The sequence below is a fragment of the Petaurus breviceps genome, unplaced genomic scaffold (genome assembly GCF_028583685.1).
Source record: "Petaurus breviceps papuanus isolate PSGF00001 unplaced genomic scaffold, PetGlider_PUasm1.0 37, whole genome shotgun sequence".
Lineage (NCBI taxonomy): Eukaryota > Metazoa > Chordata > Mammalia > Diprotodontia > Petauridae > Petaurus > Petaurus breviceps.
The window spans coordinates 5,059,311-5,076,489 of NW_027186296.1; the positions used below are offsets into that span (position 1 = coordinate 5,059,311).

The 17,179-nt window shown below is 35.4% G+C and overlaps 1 protein-coding gene across 1 annotated transcript in view; it reads left to right on the forward strand.

Moving 5' to 3' along the window:
* RYR3 (ryanodine receptor 3) overlaps positions 1-17,179 on the forward strand; it is a 777,114-nt gene that overhangs the window by 285,586 nt on the left and 474,349 nt on the right. Inside the window, exons 4-8 of the mRNA XM_069097663.1 lie at positions 148-222; positions 2,332-2,410; positions 10,489-10,601; positions 11,554-11,653; positions 14,167-14,260. Of these exons, the coding sequence (XP_068953764.1) occupies positions 148-222; positions 2,332-2,410; positions 10,489-10,601; positions 11,554-11,653; positions 14,167-14,260 (461 nt within the window). The remainder of the gene's footprint in view (positions 1-147; positions 223-2,331; positions 2,411-10,488; positions 10,602-11,553; positions 11,654-14,166; positions 14,261-17,179) is intronic.

A 17,179-nucleotide genomic window follows, 5' to 3' on the forward strand; every position in this document is an offset into this window, starting at 1 on the left:
ATGATTAAAACAAAACAAACCACCATTCTTGAGCTGCTCTTAACATTCTTGTACCTACGTTAATAATCTTGTAGGTGATATCTTTTTTCTCATAGCTCAGAGTTAATGTAAAAAAGGAACATTGATTTTTCTTCTTTATTTTTACAGGTAGCACAAGGAGGTGGTCACCGGACACTGTTGTATGGACATGCAATTCTCCTTCGGCATTCGTTTAGTAGAATGGTAAGCACACCTACAGTGTTTTCCTGGCGATGGAATTTGGCCAATAGCAAGGTTGAGTACAGCAATACATGAGTACAAGAGAAAACGAAAAGGAAATGAATGATGACATGGACCTAGAATCTAGATGCAATTGAAGGGAAATAATGTAATTTCCATGGAGTAACATCTCTCTGGTTTGTAACCTAAGCAGGAATAAAACAAATAGATGGAATTGGAGTGGGATTTCTCATTCTCTGAAAATTAATTTTAGAAAGAACCCAAATGAAATCAACCAACATAAATTCTAATGGGTGGCAAAGGGATTCTGAGATTTTTCATTAACCAAGAAGTATTGAAGATAGTTGGCAGAAGCCCTTAGCAGTCAGAGAGCTAGGACTAGATAGAAGATAAAAAATCAATGACTCCATAACTGGGTATCACTAGTTTTAAGGAGGACTGTAAAATTTTGACTGTTAATTTTAATTCCCTTTAAAATATAGAACACTCTACTTTATTTACTAGGCTTACTGTCTTTGAAATCAAACCAATGATGATAATATATCACAATTTTGAAAAGTTTGTTGATTCCCCTGGACAAGACTTTGACTTTCAATTTCCGGTAATGTTTTCACATTTGCTGCAAGTCCTAAGAAGTAGCCTCTTTCTGACACCCTGTGGCAATGGCATGCATTTCAGTTCAGTATTTTATTTTCAATTAGAATTTATATACATTTGCACCATGCTATGAAATGCCTTTCAAGGCTGCATTTTAAATAATTCTGTTTGTGATAGCATTTTTCTCTAGCTACAGAGAGAAACTGATCTTTCCATCCTGAACTTTCAAGGCACAGAGAAGTTTGGCTAAATAGCCAAGTAATCAGTTTGAGGATTTATTGGTAGTTGTAGATTTCAAGGAATACTACACTATGCTTAATTTTGGACAGAGATGTGATAATTCTCCCCATTTAGAATAAAGAATTTGCCTGTTTGGTAAATTACATTTCTTTGTGAAGCACTTAGAGTCGAAAAAACTTTGATTTTATTCCTGTTCTGTTAATTTAGTAGCTATGTAAGCTTAAGCAAATTACCTATCCTTCTTGAGCAAATTACCTACCTATCTGCAAAACAGGGATTAATAATACATGTGCTATCTATCTCACAGGATTATAATCTGAATTAAAATAGGTAATTTTGATGGGGCAGCGAGGTGATAGTAGTAGATAGAGAGCACTGGGCCTGAAGTCATAAAGACCAGAGTTCAAATTTGATTTCAAACAATTACTAGCTGTATGGCCCTGGGCAGGTCACTTAAGGGCAGGTCCTGCATAAAACTGAAAGAGGAAATGACAAACTACTACAGCATCTTTGCCAAGAAAATCCCATAGACTGTTGGTCCACAGGATCATGAACAGTCAGGCATGAATGAACAACTGAACAACAACAATAATTATGTAAAAGGAGTTCCCCCCCCCATTCTTTAACTTTATTGAATAAGTGTGTCCATTGCCACTGGACCTTTCTTGGCTTCTAAAGTACACGACAGAATCATGAAAACACTACAAAACTCACTTTTTTGTTAAACATAATTTTTCAAGAGTTGAAATATAGAAAGTCTAGGTTATGTTTATTATGAATTAATATGGTATTGTACCCCCCCAAGAACAATTTGTAGATATAGTCATAAAGAATATGACACTGGATCATGTTGAGAGGTATCATGAGTAGATAGCAGTAAATTCATGGTCTGAAAAACTGGGTTCAGATTCCAAGTCTGAATCTTCCCAATCGCTTTACCTTTCTGAAACTATTTCCTTATCTTTAAATGAATGATACCACATATTCTACTTATTTTACAAGATTGTTGTATGCTTTTGTCAATTTTAATGTGCTGTGAATACTTAGTAGTTATATTAAGTTGAAGACCTCTTTCTGTTATTTGAAGCTGGATGCAAGGTCCATAATGAATACCTCTGTGCATTTTCCAGAGTTTGGGTTATAAATCCGTTATTTTTGTTTGTCCTCAAGCAAGACAGGCAACAGAAACTGATCCCTGGAAGCCAAATGCTGATGAATTTCAAGGAAGGAAGGAATATTGTCAAATTACCATTGGTTATTCTTTATGTTTTGTAGTATCTGACATGTTTGACCACATCAAGATCTCAGACAGATAAACTTGCCTTTGATGTGGGACTACGGGAACATGCCACAGGTATGCCAGCATTCTCTGGTTACTGCTTAGTTGCCATGGTCTACTGTCACCCAAATCATTCACTTGCAATTCTGTTACTTCTGATGTTGGATGGTACTTTCTAATATGGATTAGGTGTTAAGGAGGAGGTGAAGGAATTTAAAAGGCAACTAAGCATGGAAGAACATGTTGTTTTAGCTCCTACTATACCAAATAGTCATGTATATCCCTAGGAAAAATAACTTATTTATCTCTGGATGTTAGGTACCTCAGGTAAGTAGATAATTTTCCATATGTATAATCTTTATTGTACCCAACAAATGTCTGCTAAAAAGAAAAGAAAAAACTTATTCAAATGGTATTAATAGAATATAGTATATACCTCTTAAGAAATAGTTCTTTTATGGTACTGACACTTCATGAATCATTTCACATCTAGAAGATTGTGTTAAATTCAATTGCCAAATATTAAAGATGTTAACATAATGGAATTTACCTAGAGAAGATGATCAGGAAGATGAAGTGTATAGAAATGATTGTCATATGAGAAATCATCAAAGAAACTGGGAACATCTATTCTGACAAAAAATTAAGGGAGTGATATGATAGTGATCTTAAAATATTTTCAGAGACCATCATGTAGAAGTGGAAACAGCTTTGCTTTTTCATACAGAAAGACCAGAAACAAGTAGGCAGATATCATCTCAGTAGAGGGGAAAAAACTCTTTTCGGCAACTAGATTTGTCCAACATGATCAGTTGTTGGTTTGTGAAATACCATAGTGAGATCACTATCTTAGGAAGTATTCAAGCAATCCAATCCAATAAGCATTTTTCATCTTTATTTTAGTTAATTTTTTAAAAATTAACACCTTTTAATTTTATATTACCTTCATTTCCCAAAGTATGCTGTCTCCTCTCTCCCTTCTAGAGAGTCATACCTTATATCAGAGTAGAACAAAGAGGGGAAAAATGCTTCAGCAAAATTTAAATTTTGACATTGTATGGAGTTTTCCACACATATAGCCCCTAACCTCTGCGGAAAAAGAGTGGAGTTATCTTTTCATATATTTTCTTTGGGGTCAAACTTGGTCATTATAATTTTGTAGAATTCATTTGTTGTATTGTTTTTTATATTTAAAATGTATTCTGTATATTGTTTTCCTCATTCTGTATACTTCATTTTACATTAGTGTGGATAAATCTTATGCATTTCAGTATTCATCATTGTAATGTAATGCCAAGGAAAGGCAACTTCCCAAGGTTCAAAACACCAGCATAGGTGCTCTCCATTTTATTCAGTGACAAACCAAGAACAGAGAAGGTCAAAACATGACATCATTCAAAATACAGCATTTACTAAATGTGATTAAATAATCTCCAAGTACTACCCCACCCCAGGACCTTCCATTCATTCAATCAATTACAAAGTCCCTGTTCTAAATACTACTCTACCCCTAGGCTGTACCTTCATTTAGTCCACCACAAAGCCCCTCTTCTCAAATGGAGATTAGTCTCCAATCTAAGTAAAGTACATTCATTTGCTCAACCATAAAATACAAAAAGGTCAAAAGTTCCCCACCCCTGGATCACAATTGAATCTACCCCAGAGTTACATCAAGTTTAAGCACAGCACTTAATACCCAAATGGAGGTCTTTTCTTCATCTTGACAAGAGGCAAGTTCTCAGCAATCTTAGTTCCTGGGGAGACAAGGCTTAGCAAGGCCACAAGATACATTGCCAGTCTCTTCATTAATTCATCCTCTGTCTGTAGAACAGTCCTAGAACCCCTGAAGACATTAGCAAAACCCTCTCCCAGGATTTCTGTAAACATACAACAAGAAAATCCTTCTTCAGGGCTTCTGAACCAACAGAAAGGCTCCCAGACCCCTGCAACAACAGCACTGCCCTTCACCAGTGGAAAGTATTCACTCTGTCTGCAGGACAGTCTCCAGACCCCTGCAACAACAGCACTGTCCTTCACCAGTGGACAGTAGTCACTCTGTCTGCAGGACAGTCTCCAGACCCCTGCAACAACAGCACTGTCCTTCACCAGTGGACAGTATTCACTCTCTGTCTGCAGGACAGTCTCCAGGCTTCTTATCCAACAGCCAGGTTCCAGGACTTCTTCAACAGGACAGTCTTTCACCAGTGGACAAATCTGGCAAAACAACATCAAAACAGACAGACAAAGTACCAGCAAAACAGCCATGTCTCCTCAGTCCTTGGCAGCTCAGGGGGCAGGTCTCAAAAGTCCAGGGCGATTCAAAGTGGCCCCAGCAATCCTTCTCAGTCTCTCTCTCTGCCTCCACGTGGGTGCTGCTTCCAAAAAGGTCCTTCTGCCTCTCTCTTGTCTCTCCAAATCTACGTCACCAGCTCCTCCCAGTTCAAGACTTTCTTTTCACATCAACAAGTCCATCCCACAGGTGGGATTAACAAGCTCTGGGTTTTGACACAATCAGTTTGAAAACCAAGCCAATACAGGGGAATCTTTAAATGCCATTACTATCACAATCATATTCAGTATTTCATAAAGCACAGCAATATTATATTATATTCATGTACCACAATATATTTAACTGTTGTTCACTTAACGAATATCAGTTTTGTTTCTAGTTCCTTGAAGTATTACCAAAAAATGCTGCTATAAGTATTTTAGGGTGTAAGAATCCTTTTTTTTTCATCTTTGACTCCTTTGGGGATAATGTTAAGTTATAGGATATCTGGGTCAAAGGGTATGGACATTTTAGTAATTTTCTTTGCTTAATTCCAAAATGTCTTCCAGAATGGTTGGACCAATCCAATATATTACCAATTCCCATTTTTTTGGTCATGCTTGTCAGTCTTCTGCATGTCATTTCCTCTGATAGTTTGTGATTTAGTAATCATGAGGTGAAACCTCAGAGCTGTTTTGATTTACATTTCCCTTATTTATGATTTGCAGCAAACATGGTTGTTAATAGTTTTAAATTGTTCTTTTTGAAAACGTTGTTCATATTCTTTGACTACTTTTCCACTAAGAAATGGCCCTTCATCTTGTCTATTTGCATTATTTCCATCTATATCTTGGATAACAAATCCTTTTTTGAAATATTTGAAAAAATATTATTTTTTCCTATTAACAGCTTCCTTTCTTATACATTTCTGCTTTATTTTATTTGTGTAAAACCCTTTTAAGTTCATATAGCAAAAATGTCTATTTTATTTGCTATGAGTACCTTTATCCCTTGTTTTGTTGTAATTTTCCCACTTACCAGATCTGTAACCTGAACTTATTTTCTTCTATTTTGGGGGAAGGAGAAGGGACCTGAGCTTTAATAATCAAGTCAACAAATAAGCATTTATTAAAAATCTACTGTTTTCTAGATGCTAGGGATATAAAACAAAAAAAAATTATCCCTACACTAAAAGAACTAATGTTCTCCTGTGGGATACAACACATAAACATATATACATGATAGCTTGAGGAAGATGACAGCCGTAATATCTAGGAACATTACAAAAGGCTCCCCTACGTGATGGTACATGAACTTAGCTTTGAAGAAAACTAGGTATTTAGAAGTTGAGAAGAATGAGAGCTGAGAAAGGTCTCTCAAATTTAGAAGTTAAAAGAACATTTAAATTCTTAAATGTTTCAATAAATGAATGGCATATAATTAAATCCAGGGCAGATTCAATACAAATGGACTAAGGCTAAGGAAGATCTCCTTACAAAAGTGATAAAAGATCTGCTTATAAAAAATACATATAAATAAAATTTTGCAGATCACCTGGCAAGATTTGTCCTGCCTGTGTCTTGATTGAAATGGAATTCTGTTGTGCTTCTTACTGAACAGCATTGTAAAAGGTATTAAAGCTGAGGACATTGTCCTTTTTACCCTCACCGTTTATCTGTGGGACAAAAGGTTGTATGACAGTACCTGATCTACTTCCTGACTTTGAAAATAAAATTTCTTTCTTGTGCTTTGATGTTTCTTTGTATTCACCTGAATTTGTATTCATTTTCAAATACCATTTCCTCTGATAGTTTGTGATTCAGTAAATATTGACTCAAGGAGCAAACTTCTGTTTTCTGAATATATTAACTCCTAATTATAAACTAGGTCTTAAATTTTGGAGGACACTAGAGAAAATAGGATATAAGATTGTTCTTATGTCATTAAAATGTAATTTAAAATTGAAACATAGAAGATGGTTTAAAAATAAATTTTAAAACATTATTCAAGATTTATCAAAGATCTCTGATTTCTTTTAAAGAAGAGAGAATTCTATTCTTTCCATTGAAGAGGTTGCTTCACAGCACCCCCAAATTTAAAGTGACCTTAGAGGTCAACTCACACATTCCTCAATTCCCATTTTACATATGGGATATGGAATATCTGTCATAATACAGATATGGAATGTTTACATTATATACATATATGTTATCTGTACTTACAAACAGATAAGGGATCTTTAGCTCATTAAGGTAAAGTAATTTGCCCAAGGTTATATAGCTCTTAAATAGTGGGGCTAAATTAAAACACAGGTCCTCTGACTCCAGATCTAATGTTCTTTACATGGCACTTCTTTTCAGTCTTGTGCTTGTTCCATGGCTAATTTTGGTGTCAGACAGTTTAGATAATAATTCATAGAACATAGATTTAAAGCTGGTAGGGATCACAAGGTAATTGATCTAGGCATCATAGAGTTCATACATTTTAGCTGTCATTTTATAGACAAGCAAACTGAGAACCAGGGGAAGTTGTGACTTTTCCAAGGTCATTTACCTAGTAAAAGGGCAGAATAGTTTTTGAACCCAGCTCCTCTGACTCCAAGTTCAACATTTTTTTCCTGCTCAACCATAGCTTTGTTGTGACCTTAGTCAAATTTCATAAACTTTCTGAGCCTCAGTTTCCTCATCAGAAAATGAAAAACTAGTACTTATTTTTCCTATCTCTTAGGATTATAAAGGGGCTCAAAATGAGATGATATATACTTGAAGTACTCTTTAAACCCCAAGCATTGCTGCTTCCTAAAGAGTCCTAATGATCCAACTTGAATCAAAATAGTCTTGTTTGTGAGTGATTGAAAATTGATGTGATAAGGGGTGGCCAGGTGGTGCAGTGAGTAAGAGCACTAGCCCCAGAGTCGGGATGACCTGGAATCGAATCCGGGTTCTGATACTTAGCACCACACCCAGAAATAACTGGCCGTGTAACCTTGAGCAAATTACTTAACCCCAATTGCTAAAAAAAAAAAAATTGATGTGATAAAACCATTCAGCTAATATAGGCAAGTGATGGGGTTGAATAGGATTATGTATGAAGTCCAAGGTTAAAGCATCTTCTTTTCAGTTCTTCAGTTTGGATACACATGCAGTCTCTTTTAGTTTTCTTAATACCAAATCAGTATTTACATGGGAGAAGAAAGTAAAGATGTTTATAACTCTAATAAAGGACTGTTAAGGGTCACCAAAAAGAGGTCTACCAAATTTGAGGTGATTGGGAGGAATTTGCTCACAGTATTACCATTAGTATCCAGGAATCCAACATAAGTGACCCTGTGAACCAATTCCTCTCCACAATTGGACTTAAGGCTTACCATCCCACCAGGAATAAAATGGTGTTAGTTTGGTTTTTATTGTAAATGTTGAATTAGTATTTTAAGGGATAAGATAAAGGAACATTGATGGAAGAGAACAGGGTTCTGCACCATTTTGTTGGGAGGGGGTTCCTCTGAAAACCTGGTAAATCATAAGACTTGTGTCTCAGGTCTAATTTTTGTTCTATCTCCCTATTATTTCACTCATTTCTTCATTCATCTACAATTATCTTCCTGACATAAACAAAGCATGCTGTCAGAATTTGAATGTCATGGGCAAGAGTTTAAAAAAGGAAAATCCTAGTAACTTGTTCAGAATAGTCTTCTTCTTGAGGGTTATCTTATAGCTTTCCTCCCATTGGCTATTCATTATACCTCTTGACACATATATGAGGGAGCTACACCTGTCAAGGAGCTTCAGAGTTTTCATCAGTTTCAGGAAGGTGCTACTTGTGCCTTTGCCAAGGCTGATTCTTCACAATTTCCTTTTAAAAGGTCATGCAGTGAGTTGGGATGTACCAATATCTGGCTCTTTTTCCCAATTAGGTGTTTTGGTCCAGGTTTATCCATTCTATAGTTAGTTTTCTTTCTTTGAAAGTTTTTGGCTTCTTGAGATTGAAGAATCTTTGCCTATAGGTGAAAAGAAAAGAAGGTGAATCACAAAATTTTAACATTTCAGAATAACTATATCTGACATCTTGCATCCTTTTCAAATTTGAAGTAAGAAGTCATTTACTTAACCTGGTAATACTCTCTTTCAGTGTTTATCATCTCACACAATTTTTTTACTTCATTGATGAAGAATCCAGATTTTCATAGAAAATGAGAATTGGAAGGGATCTTTGAGGTCATCTTATCCAAGATGATTCCTGATGCATGTATGACCACCCCAAACAAGTGGCCATCTACCTTCAGTTTGAATATACCTATTCACAAAGAACTGATTATTATTCAGAAATTGCTAGAAAGATTTTGCTCATATTAGTAAAAAGAAAAAAAGATTTCTCTGTAAGTTTCACCCATTAATTCTATCTCTGTCTTCTGGAGCTAAAGAGAATCCTACTTCATCTTCCTTAGTGTTCTGAATACTTTAAGACAGTGATCATAATTTTTGCTCAAATCTTCTCTCTGCTAAACATTCTCAATGGTTACTTGTATAACATGCACTCATCATGATCATCCTGACTACAGAAATTTTAAGACAAAGCTTTGGAAGGCATTATTAGGAAACAACTTTATAGTTATTAAGCACCTTAATAAGCAGCTAGGTGGTACAGTGGGTAGAGCACCAGACCTGAAATCAAGAAGACTTGACTTCAAATCTGACCTCATCTTCTTAATAGCTCTTAAGGAAAGTCCCTTAGCTTTTGTCTACCTCATTTTTCTCAACAATAGCACCCTCCCAGGATTGCTGGGAATATAAAATGAGATCGTTGTAAAGCACTTGGCAAACCTTTAAATAACATATAATTGCTAGCTATTGACATTATTATTGCTATTTTTTATCCCAAGTCCTGTTAATCTCCCTTTTTGGGAACCAGAAAAAAACTGATTCTGTTATTACTAACTAAGGTAAATGATTCATCTTCTTTGGGATATAATTTCTTCATTTGTAAAATGAGATCATTGCACAGTGCTTAGTGTTTCCCAGCCTTTCTTAGTATGAAGATTCATCATTTAATAGGTTTTTTTGTAGCTCCTCAAATGATGTTGTATATACAATATTAGTAGTTTCTGATGAATTTAAAGTTTTATTGATCACAACAACAGTGCCATACATTTTAAAATGGTACTATGTCGTATATATTCAGCATGTAATATTTTGTCTCCAGAAGGTAAGATTGCTTAATTGTGGATTTGTGTGTGAATTTGCACACCTCCTACAATAATTTTGCAGTCTCCCACAGTTTAGGAGGCATGGGAACTCTAAAGTTTAGCTATCCCTGCCTGTCTACTGAGACAGGAGAATGAAGGGTATGTAGCTTTGAGAGCAGGGCCAGGACAAACTGTGTGATATAGCTAAGGTTTGAAAGATATTTCCTAATGTGTTACTGTTCCCCATATGTACTGAGTCTTCAATGTAACACATACAACTTGCCTTGCCTGTCTGCTTATGACAGTGGAATTTCTGACATCAAGAATATATGCATTTGAAAAAAAAATGAGTGAATGAAAAAATAAATAAGAATCAAGTTATTGTATTAATGAATATTAAAAACTATATCTAAGTGGTTCTCCCTATGTGCCTGTGGCTCATCACAGATAGCTGTCTATCTTGTCTGTCCCTAGTTCCAACTCTAAGTCACAGTCATTAAAAAAATAGATAAGATAGAGGGAGCTGAAGGAAAAAGGAATGTGTTCATTAAAGAAAGAAAAGTTGGAGGAGAGACCAAACTATTAAAAACAAAACAAGGTGTTTTTTTTTGGTCAGGCATGTGTAGCTGCTATTTGTTATTTGAGGGAGGCTCTTATTACAAGGAGGTACTGAAATCACTAACTCAAGCAGCTTCTGTGTAGGGGAAGCATGCTGGTGGACCATACACCCTGCGTCCAAACAGAGATCTGAAGGAGAGAAGGTGCGAATCGGTGACGACCTCATCCTTGTCAGCGTTTCTTCAGAGAGATATCTTGTAAGTGGTGTGTGTTTGGGGGCTGTTTCTGCTTAGCATCTTCTGTTTATCGATAAGTTGCTGAGCATTGATCTCCACAATCAGCTGGATGGAGCCGGGTCTGTGTGAAGATGAACTACATATAAGTATAGTCTAATTGGAGACCCACCTGTAGGTTTCCCTGCCTTAAAGAGTTTCTCTGACAAGTTTGTATTGGTGCCTGAAATTGCAACTCTTATAGCTGCTCTTTGAGGTCATAGTATTCTCTTTAGAATTCATTTTTTAAAATGGAAATTGCCAGATAGGGTAAATATTCATTCACTGTTTTTGGCATCCATTACCCCCATTGTCATAAATTTGTTTATCAAATTAGCTATGTTTCTCTTAGTTGAGAGCAAAACTTTGAAAGACACTGGAAAACTAAGTTTTTATTCAGTGATGAAGAATTCAGAAAAAAGTCCAGAGCATGGAGTTCTATAGAGAAAGGAAGGCCTACATTGAGTAAAATTTAATTTGAGGATACTAATATAATCGGGGCAGTTGAGGTAGGGATACTGAAAAGAAGTGGGAATATCAATGTAAACTCAGCCTACTTCACAGTTTGTAATAGATCTAGCCCTATTCCTGAAGTTATTCCTGTTATTTGTGCCACTACTGCAATTGAACAGACACTGTGAAATAGCTGAGGAGAGAACATAAACACTTGCTTCCTCTTGCTGAATACTTCCTAGAATAAAGCATCCCATATTGAAGATTTGGGGTTGATTAGAATAATTTGTCACAGGCTATGCAGGTCCAGCCCAATGGATGCAGCATTGTTTGACTTATACCCTTAAATTCTAGAATGACTTTTGGGGAAATTGTGAAGCTAGAAAAAAACATTTATGTAGCTCAAAGAGTTGGTTGCCTCACATGAGCTACTTCCTGTAGGATAGTACTGGGGAAGAATGTCTTATTTTTGTCTCTGTTACAGCATCTCTCCATATCGAATGGCAACATACAAGTGGATGCCTCTTTTATGCAAACACTCTGGAATGTACATCCTACATGCTCAGGAAGTAGCATCGAAGAAGGTTTGCTCTGATAACATGCATTCACTCCCTACCATGTCACAGGACACAGAAAAAAAAGTTACTTTTTGCAATGCATGTATTTCACTTTTACAGTATACCAGAATAATCTGGTAAAAAGGTAGCATGATTTGTTGTAACATGAACTTCTCTTCCTAAAGCCAGTAGGAGTTATGAAAATTTCACATGAGAATTATTCTATTTGACTTTCATTCCCATGAGCATGAATTTATGTTATACTTTAGTTTTCTTCATAGTCATACAACCATTCCTCTTTTAGGATTTCAAGTGTCATTCCCTTAATATTTATGATAATTTGGGATTGATTGCTGAATACATTCAATATTAATTTATTTACAAACAATTTAAATTGGTAACATTTATTCCAAAAATGTCTTTCCATGGAAGTCAAAAGAGCTCTGCTTTTTAAACTGAGACTCTCATTGGTCATTATTACTCATGTTGTTCATAGGAACTTCACTTAAAGATCATACCCTTGCAAGTGATATGCCCTATGTGGTATACTTTTTTAAAGAAATACCCTATTTTAACATTTTCCTACATTTTAATGATGGAAGTTTGGTGTAACAGAATACAGGATTTGAAGTCAAAGGACCTGGGTTCAGATCCTAATTCTGTTGCTTTCTAAGTGTGTGATCTTGGGCAAGTTGTTTAACCTTCAGTTTCTCTTTCTAAAAAATAAGTATTTGAACAGGTCTTCCCTGGTCCCTTCCTACTCTAAATTTTTGGTCTCTGATTCCCTCTAGAGCTTCCTTGTTGGAATCAGGAAAATTTAGATATAAATATTTACTACTCTAATGCAACTTTGAACTGGTCTTCAGCTCTTACAGAGAGCTGGGATCAATTAGACATTGTTTATCATGTCAAAGAAATACTTAGAGAACTCCTTAATATATTAAGAACATGACTTAGATAATCTGTAAATTGCCTGATTTATCCAATTTATCTTTGTCCAGCTGAAAATATCTTCACAGTATTCATGGGTACAAATTCCATTTAAGGCAAGGAAAATATATGTAATACATGTCAAGTCCCACCCCCCTTTATTTTCCAAATATTGCCACATTATATATAAATTAAGAAAAATTGAGATACTTTGTCTTGGCAGTTTTTTCCGCATGAACAGATTATTAATTGAGGAACAATTAATGTAAATGAGAGACTCAGAAGGAAGCATAGTTCTGCTATCATAAAATAATGAAGTGTTTAATCAAGGGAATGATCATGGAAGGTATTTAACTTTTTATTAAACTAGACCATTATTGTTCTAATGAGATGTACCATGACTTATTCCTAAATGCCAAAAATGTTCTGATGCAGATGGAGGCATCAGTGCAACAAGGCAGGAAAATGGAGCTGGACTTTGGGGTGTTATTGTTATTTAAGGAAATCTTTACTTGCTCAGGTGAAGAAAGGGCAGAGATAAATGGCAAGGTGTTACAATGATTCCTACTTTACGTGATGAACTAAAGGTAAATCTTCTCAGGGATTAGTTATACATTATCAGAAGCTGCTTATTTTCAGGGATCTAATCAAATTCCTAGAATAATTGAAACCAGTCCCTAAAAAGGATTCGGCTATATGATTTAAGAAAAATTGAAGCCATACATAATTGGCATGCAAATTACAAGTATTATCTGGACATTCTACTGAAGGACTTTGGAACTTGGAAGGGACAGCTAATGTTATATCTGTAGAATTGGCTTTTTCAATATAAGATTCATGGTAGGGCAGCTACCCTCTTAATCCTTTTCTGAACCAACACTATAGTTTGTTGGAAGAATGAATAGTCAGTATTCCTTTTACATTATTGCCTGAATTATAATTGTTAAAATTCAGTTCCAAAAACTAAAACCCATAAATTAGAAGAATATGAGTTAATTCATTTAAGGAATGAGTGAAATAGTTCACCTTCTCTTTCCTTTGTTACAGTGGAAATGTTCAAAGTTTGACCTGCAATATGTTAAATGAGTTGGAAAGTTAATGTATATTAAAGTTAATATCTAAAAAATAGCTTGCTCTCTTCTTTCCCCGTGATACTTTTTTTTCTTGTAATTGCTGGTTGGTTTGTATTTTTATACCAAATATACATTATGTGAATGTCTTGGCTTATCTAAGTATTAGCTATTTGAACCATTTAAATGTACTCTTCTTCTATCAATACCAACTCCCCTCCTCATTGTTCTCTAACTATAATATTGAAGCTATTATTAACCCAGATTTAAAGAGATATTCTGCTCACTTATTATCTTTTATACTGCTTGACTCTCAACTAAAATGTCTATTTCACATTCCCCCTATTTTCTCTCAGTCTTCTGAACTCGTTGACTGAATCTGTAAGACCCTACATTCATACCCCTGAGTGTTTTATATTAGTTACTAAGTCCTGCATGCATTTGACTTCTTTACCACAGACAAGCTCCAGGAACTAAACCAACTGTAATCATGTGGTCAGTGTTTCAGTGTTATAATGGTGAGATGTGGTTCTCCTACAGGATACCTACTTGGTGGGCATGTAGTACGTTTTTTCCATGGCCATGATGAGTGTTTGACAACCCTATCTACAGACCAGAATGATTCCCAGCACAGGTAAGCCAGTGGCTTTCATCTTTTGTTGTATGGCTGAAAACATCAAAAGGAAAGGTCTAACTTGGTCTTCACTTCATGTCAACTTCTTAGTTGCTATTCATCTTTCTCAGGCTTTAACTTTCCAGTCTGTAAAGTGAGAATAGAAGTGATATTAACTTTTCACACATGCATATATATATATACATACATACATACAATACACACACACACATATATGTGTATATATATATATATATATATATATATATAAAACTTAGAGAAGAATAAGCCAGTGTAAATAGAAAGTAATTGCCTAATGTATACTGATTATATCCCATCCCAGGTTCTTTGACTTAAATTTTTGAATAAGAAGCATTCATTTTTCATTGATAGAGACTAATTGTCTTAATGATTTGCAAAACTCTAAAGGGTCAGTAAGTCCCAAGTCCACTTTATATATGCTTAGTCATTTGAATAGAGTTCAGTGATTTGTTTTTGTTTATAATTAAATAGGGCCAGAGCTACCACCTAGCAGTATTCTGTACATTATGCAGAATGATGTGTGCCAAATATAGGTGAACCATATTTAAAGAATGCTGCCAGGGTTACTACTTTTAGGGCCACATATTCAAGGCATACTTAAACCCCTTTGACAGGCATCTGTGGCAAGCAGCATATTTAGTCCATAGTCTAAAACAAAACTTCTTTGCTTAGGTTTTAGATTTGCCAACGTTGAATTCTTGATTTCCTTAATCATCTTTGAGAAAGTATTCTTGGCCCTTCGAAGACTTTTAAATTCATGCAGGAGAAAAACAAAATGTTGCTATAAACAGTTTTGTGCATATATTTTTTCTTGCTGTTAATAACCTCACTGGGGTTCTAGTCCCAGTAGTGGGATTTCTGGGACAGAGGGTATGAACAATTTAATAACTTATCTGTCATAATTCCAGAATGTTTCTTGTGATTTTAGCTGAATCAATTTTGTGTGTATAGAAACTTTTACATTTTATGTAATCTAGGTTGTCTGTTTTATCATTTATAGTTTCTTCTCTTTTGATTATACATTATTCACAATTGTTAAAGATATGTCATAAGATACAGATTTAATCTAACTTTTCACCAGTGAGTTTTCCAGTTTCCCATTGAATCTTGTCAAATAAAAAGTTCCTTCTCTAGCCATTTGTGCTTTTGGGTTTAACAGATTGTAGACTCCTTTGTTCATTTGTTTCTAGGTTTTGCTTATCTAGTTTACTCCATTGACCTATTTTCTACTTTTTATATAGTACCTGATAGTCAACAAGCATTTGTTAAGTGTTTACTATGTGCCAAGCAAGCACTGCTCCAGTTTTTATAACCAGCTTCTTTGTAGTATGGTTTGGGATCTGGTAGCATGAAACCTCTTTCTTCCTTTTTAAGTCATATACTTGCCTTATCTGTGATAATGATTAGCATTTTGATTTCACAGATTCAACTGTCATAATTCCATTCCAATCCATAATTTTAACTCCATACAAAAATTTTTGTGTGTTTCAAATATGTTTTTACATGCAATGATAAGTCATCACTAGGTATCTGCATTTGTATGGCTTGAGACCATTTAATCTCTGTCTCCTTCCCCTCCCTGCTTCTGCTCAAATTAAAATCAATAGATCATTCTCTTGAGCTATATTTTGTTTTTCTTGAAGCCATTTTTTCCTATTGTACCCTTCATCTCATACAACTATCCTCCTTCCCTTTCCTTCCCCCCAAAACTCTTTTTAACATTTCTTTGCTTCTATTACTGTAATCTTTCTTTTTTATACTTTTCCTTCCTTGACCCAATAAAGAATATGGTTTGTTATATACTTCTTCTCTCATTCCTCAACCAATTTGTTTGATTAATTTCATCTGTGATGATTCAAGTTCAAGAGATACTAAGTCCTTTCTTCCCCTTCCTCTTTTTTCTCTTTGTTTCCTCAGTGACCCTAAGATAAGGTAGGATTTCCAAGGGATAGTGGTACCTCATTGTGTCCCTCATAAACCCTTCTTCTTCTAAATTTCTCTATTTCTCTTCTTTCCACTCACACAAGCTTCCAGCTTAATTAATCTTCACTTTTTTTCACTTCTCATAGCGAAGAGGTTGCTAAATCTCATGAATTCTGCCTCCAAAAGGTCTCTTTTCAACTTCTTTTCTTAGTTCACTTTGCCACCTAGGTGAAGACCTCATCACTTCTCCATAGAATAATCGCTTCCTACTCAGTCTCCCTGAATCTAGTATTCCCCTCATCAGTCTTGCTTCTTAACACTGCCAAGTTGATGTTCCTAAAGCATAGAGTAAACCATGTCACTCCCCCAGTCAAATCACTTCAGTTGTTTGCCATTTTCTTTAGGATCAATTATAATTTTCCCTGTCATTCAGATATTTTCACTGTCTGACTCCAACCTATTTTTCTAGATTCATTTCACATTATTTCTCTTCACAAACTTTTCATTCCATCCCCTCTAACTCACCAATGGGTTGGGGACCCCTTGATTACCCTTAACCTGGTTTAGCCCATCTACCAAAGAAGTTTTCTGACTCCTTCAGCAGGCTTAGTGAGGGAGTAGTCCATTGCAAGATGACAGAAAGATTAAGAGAGGAAAACATTTCAAATGAAAGGAATTTTGTTCATTCTAGAATGAAAAAAGCACAGGGGAAAAGGTGCGAAAATTTGGTGTGGGTCATGTTAAGGTATATGGGAATAAAGGAGCAGATAGTTCATATTTGAGGTTGTTCTTTGGCAGTTGTAAGTATCATGGGGAAAGGGAGAATAAAGGGGTATGCTAAACTCTGAAAATTGTGTCCAGGCAGAGTATTGATGAATGAAAGTAATTGTACAAATGAAGACAGGTAATTAGAAAGTTCACCATCTCTCCTGGGCTATAGCCCTGAAGGTCTCAGCACTGCTGTCAACTGCCTAG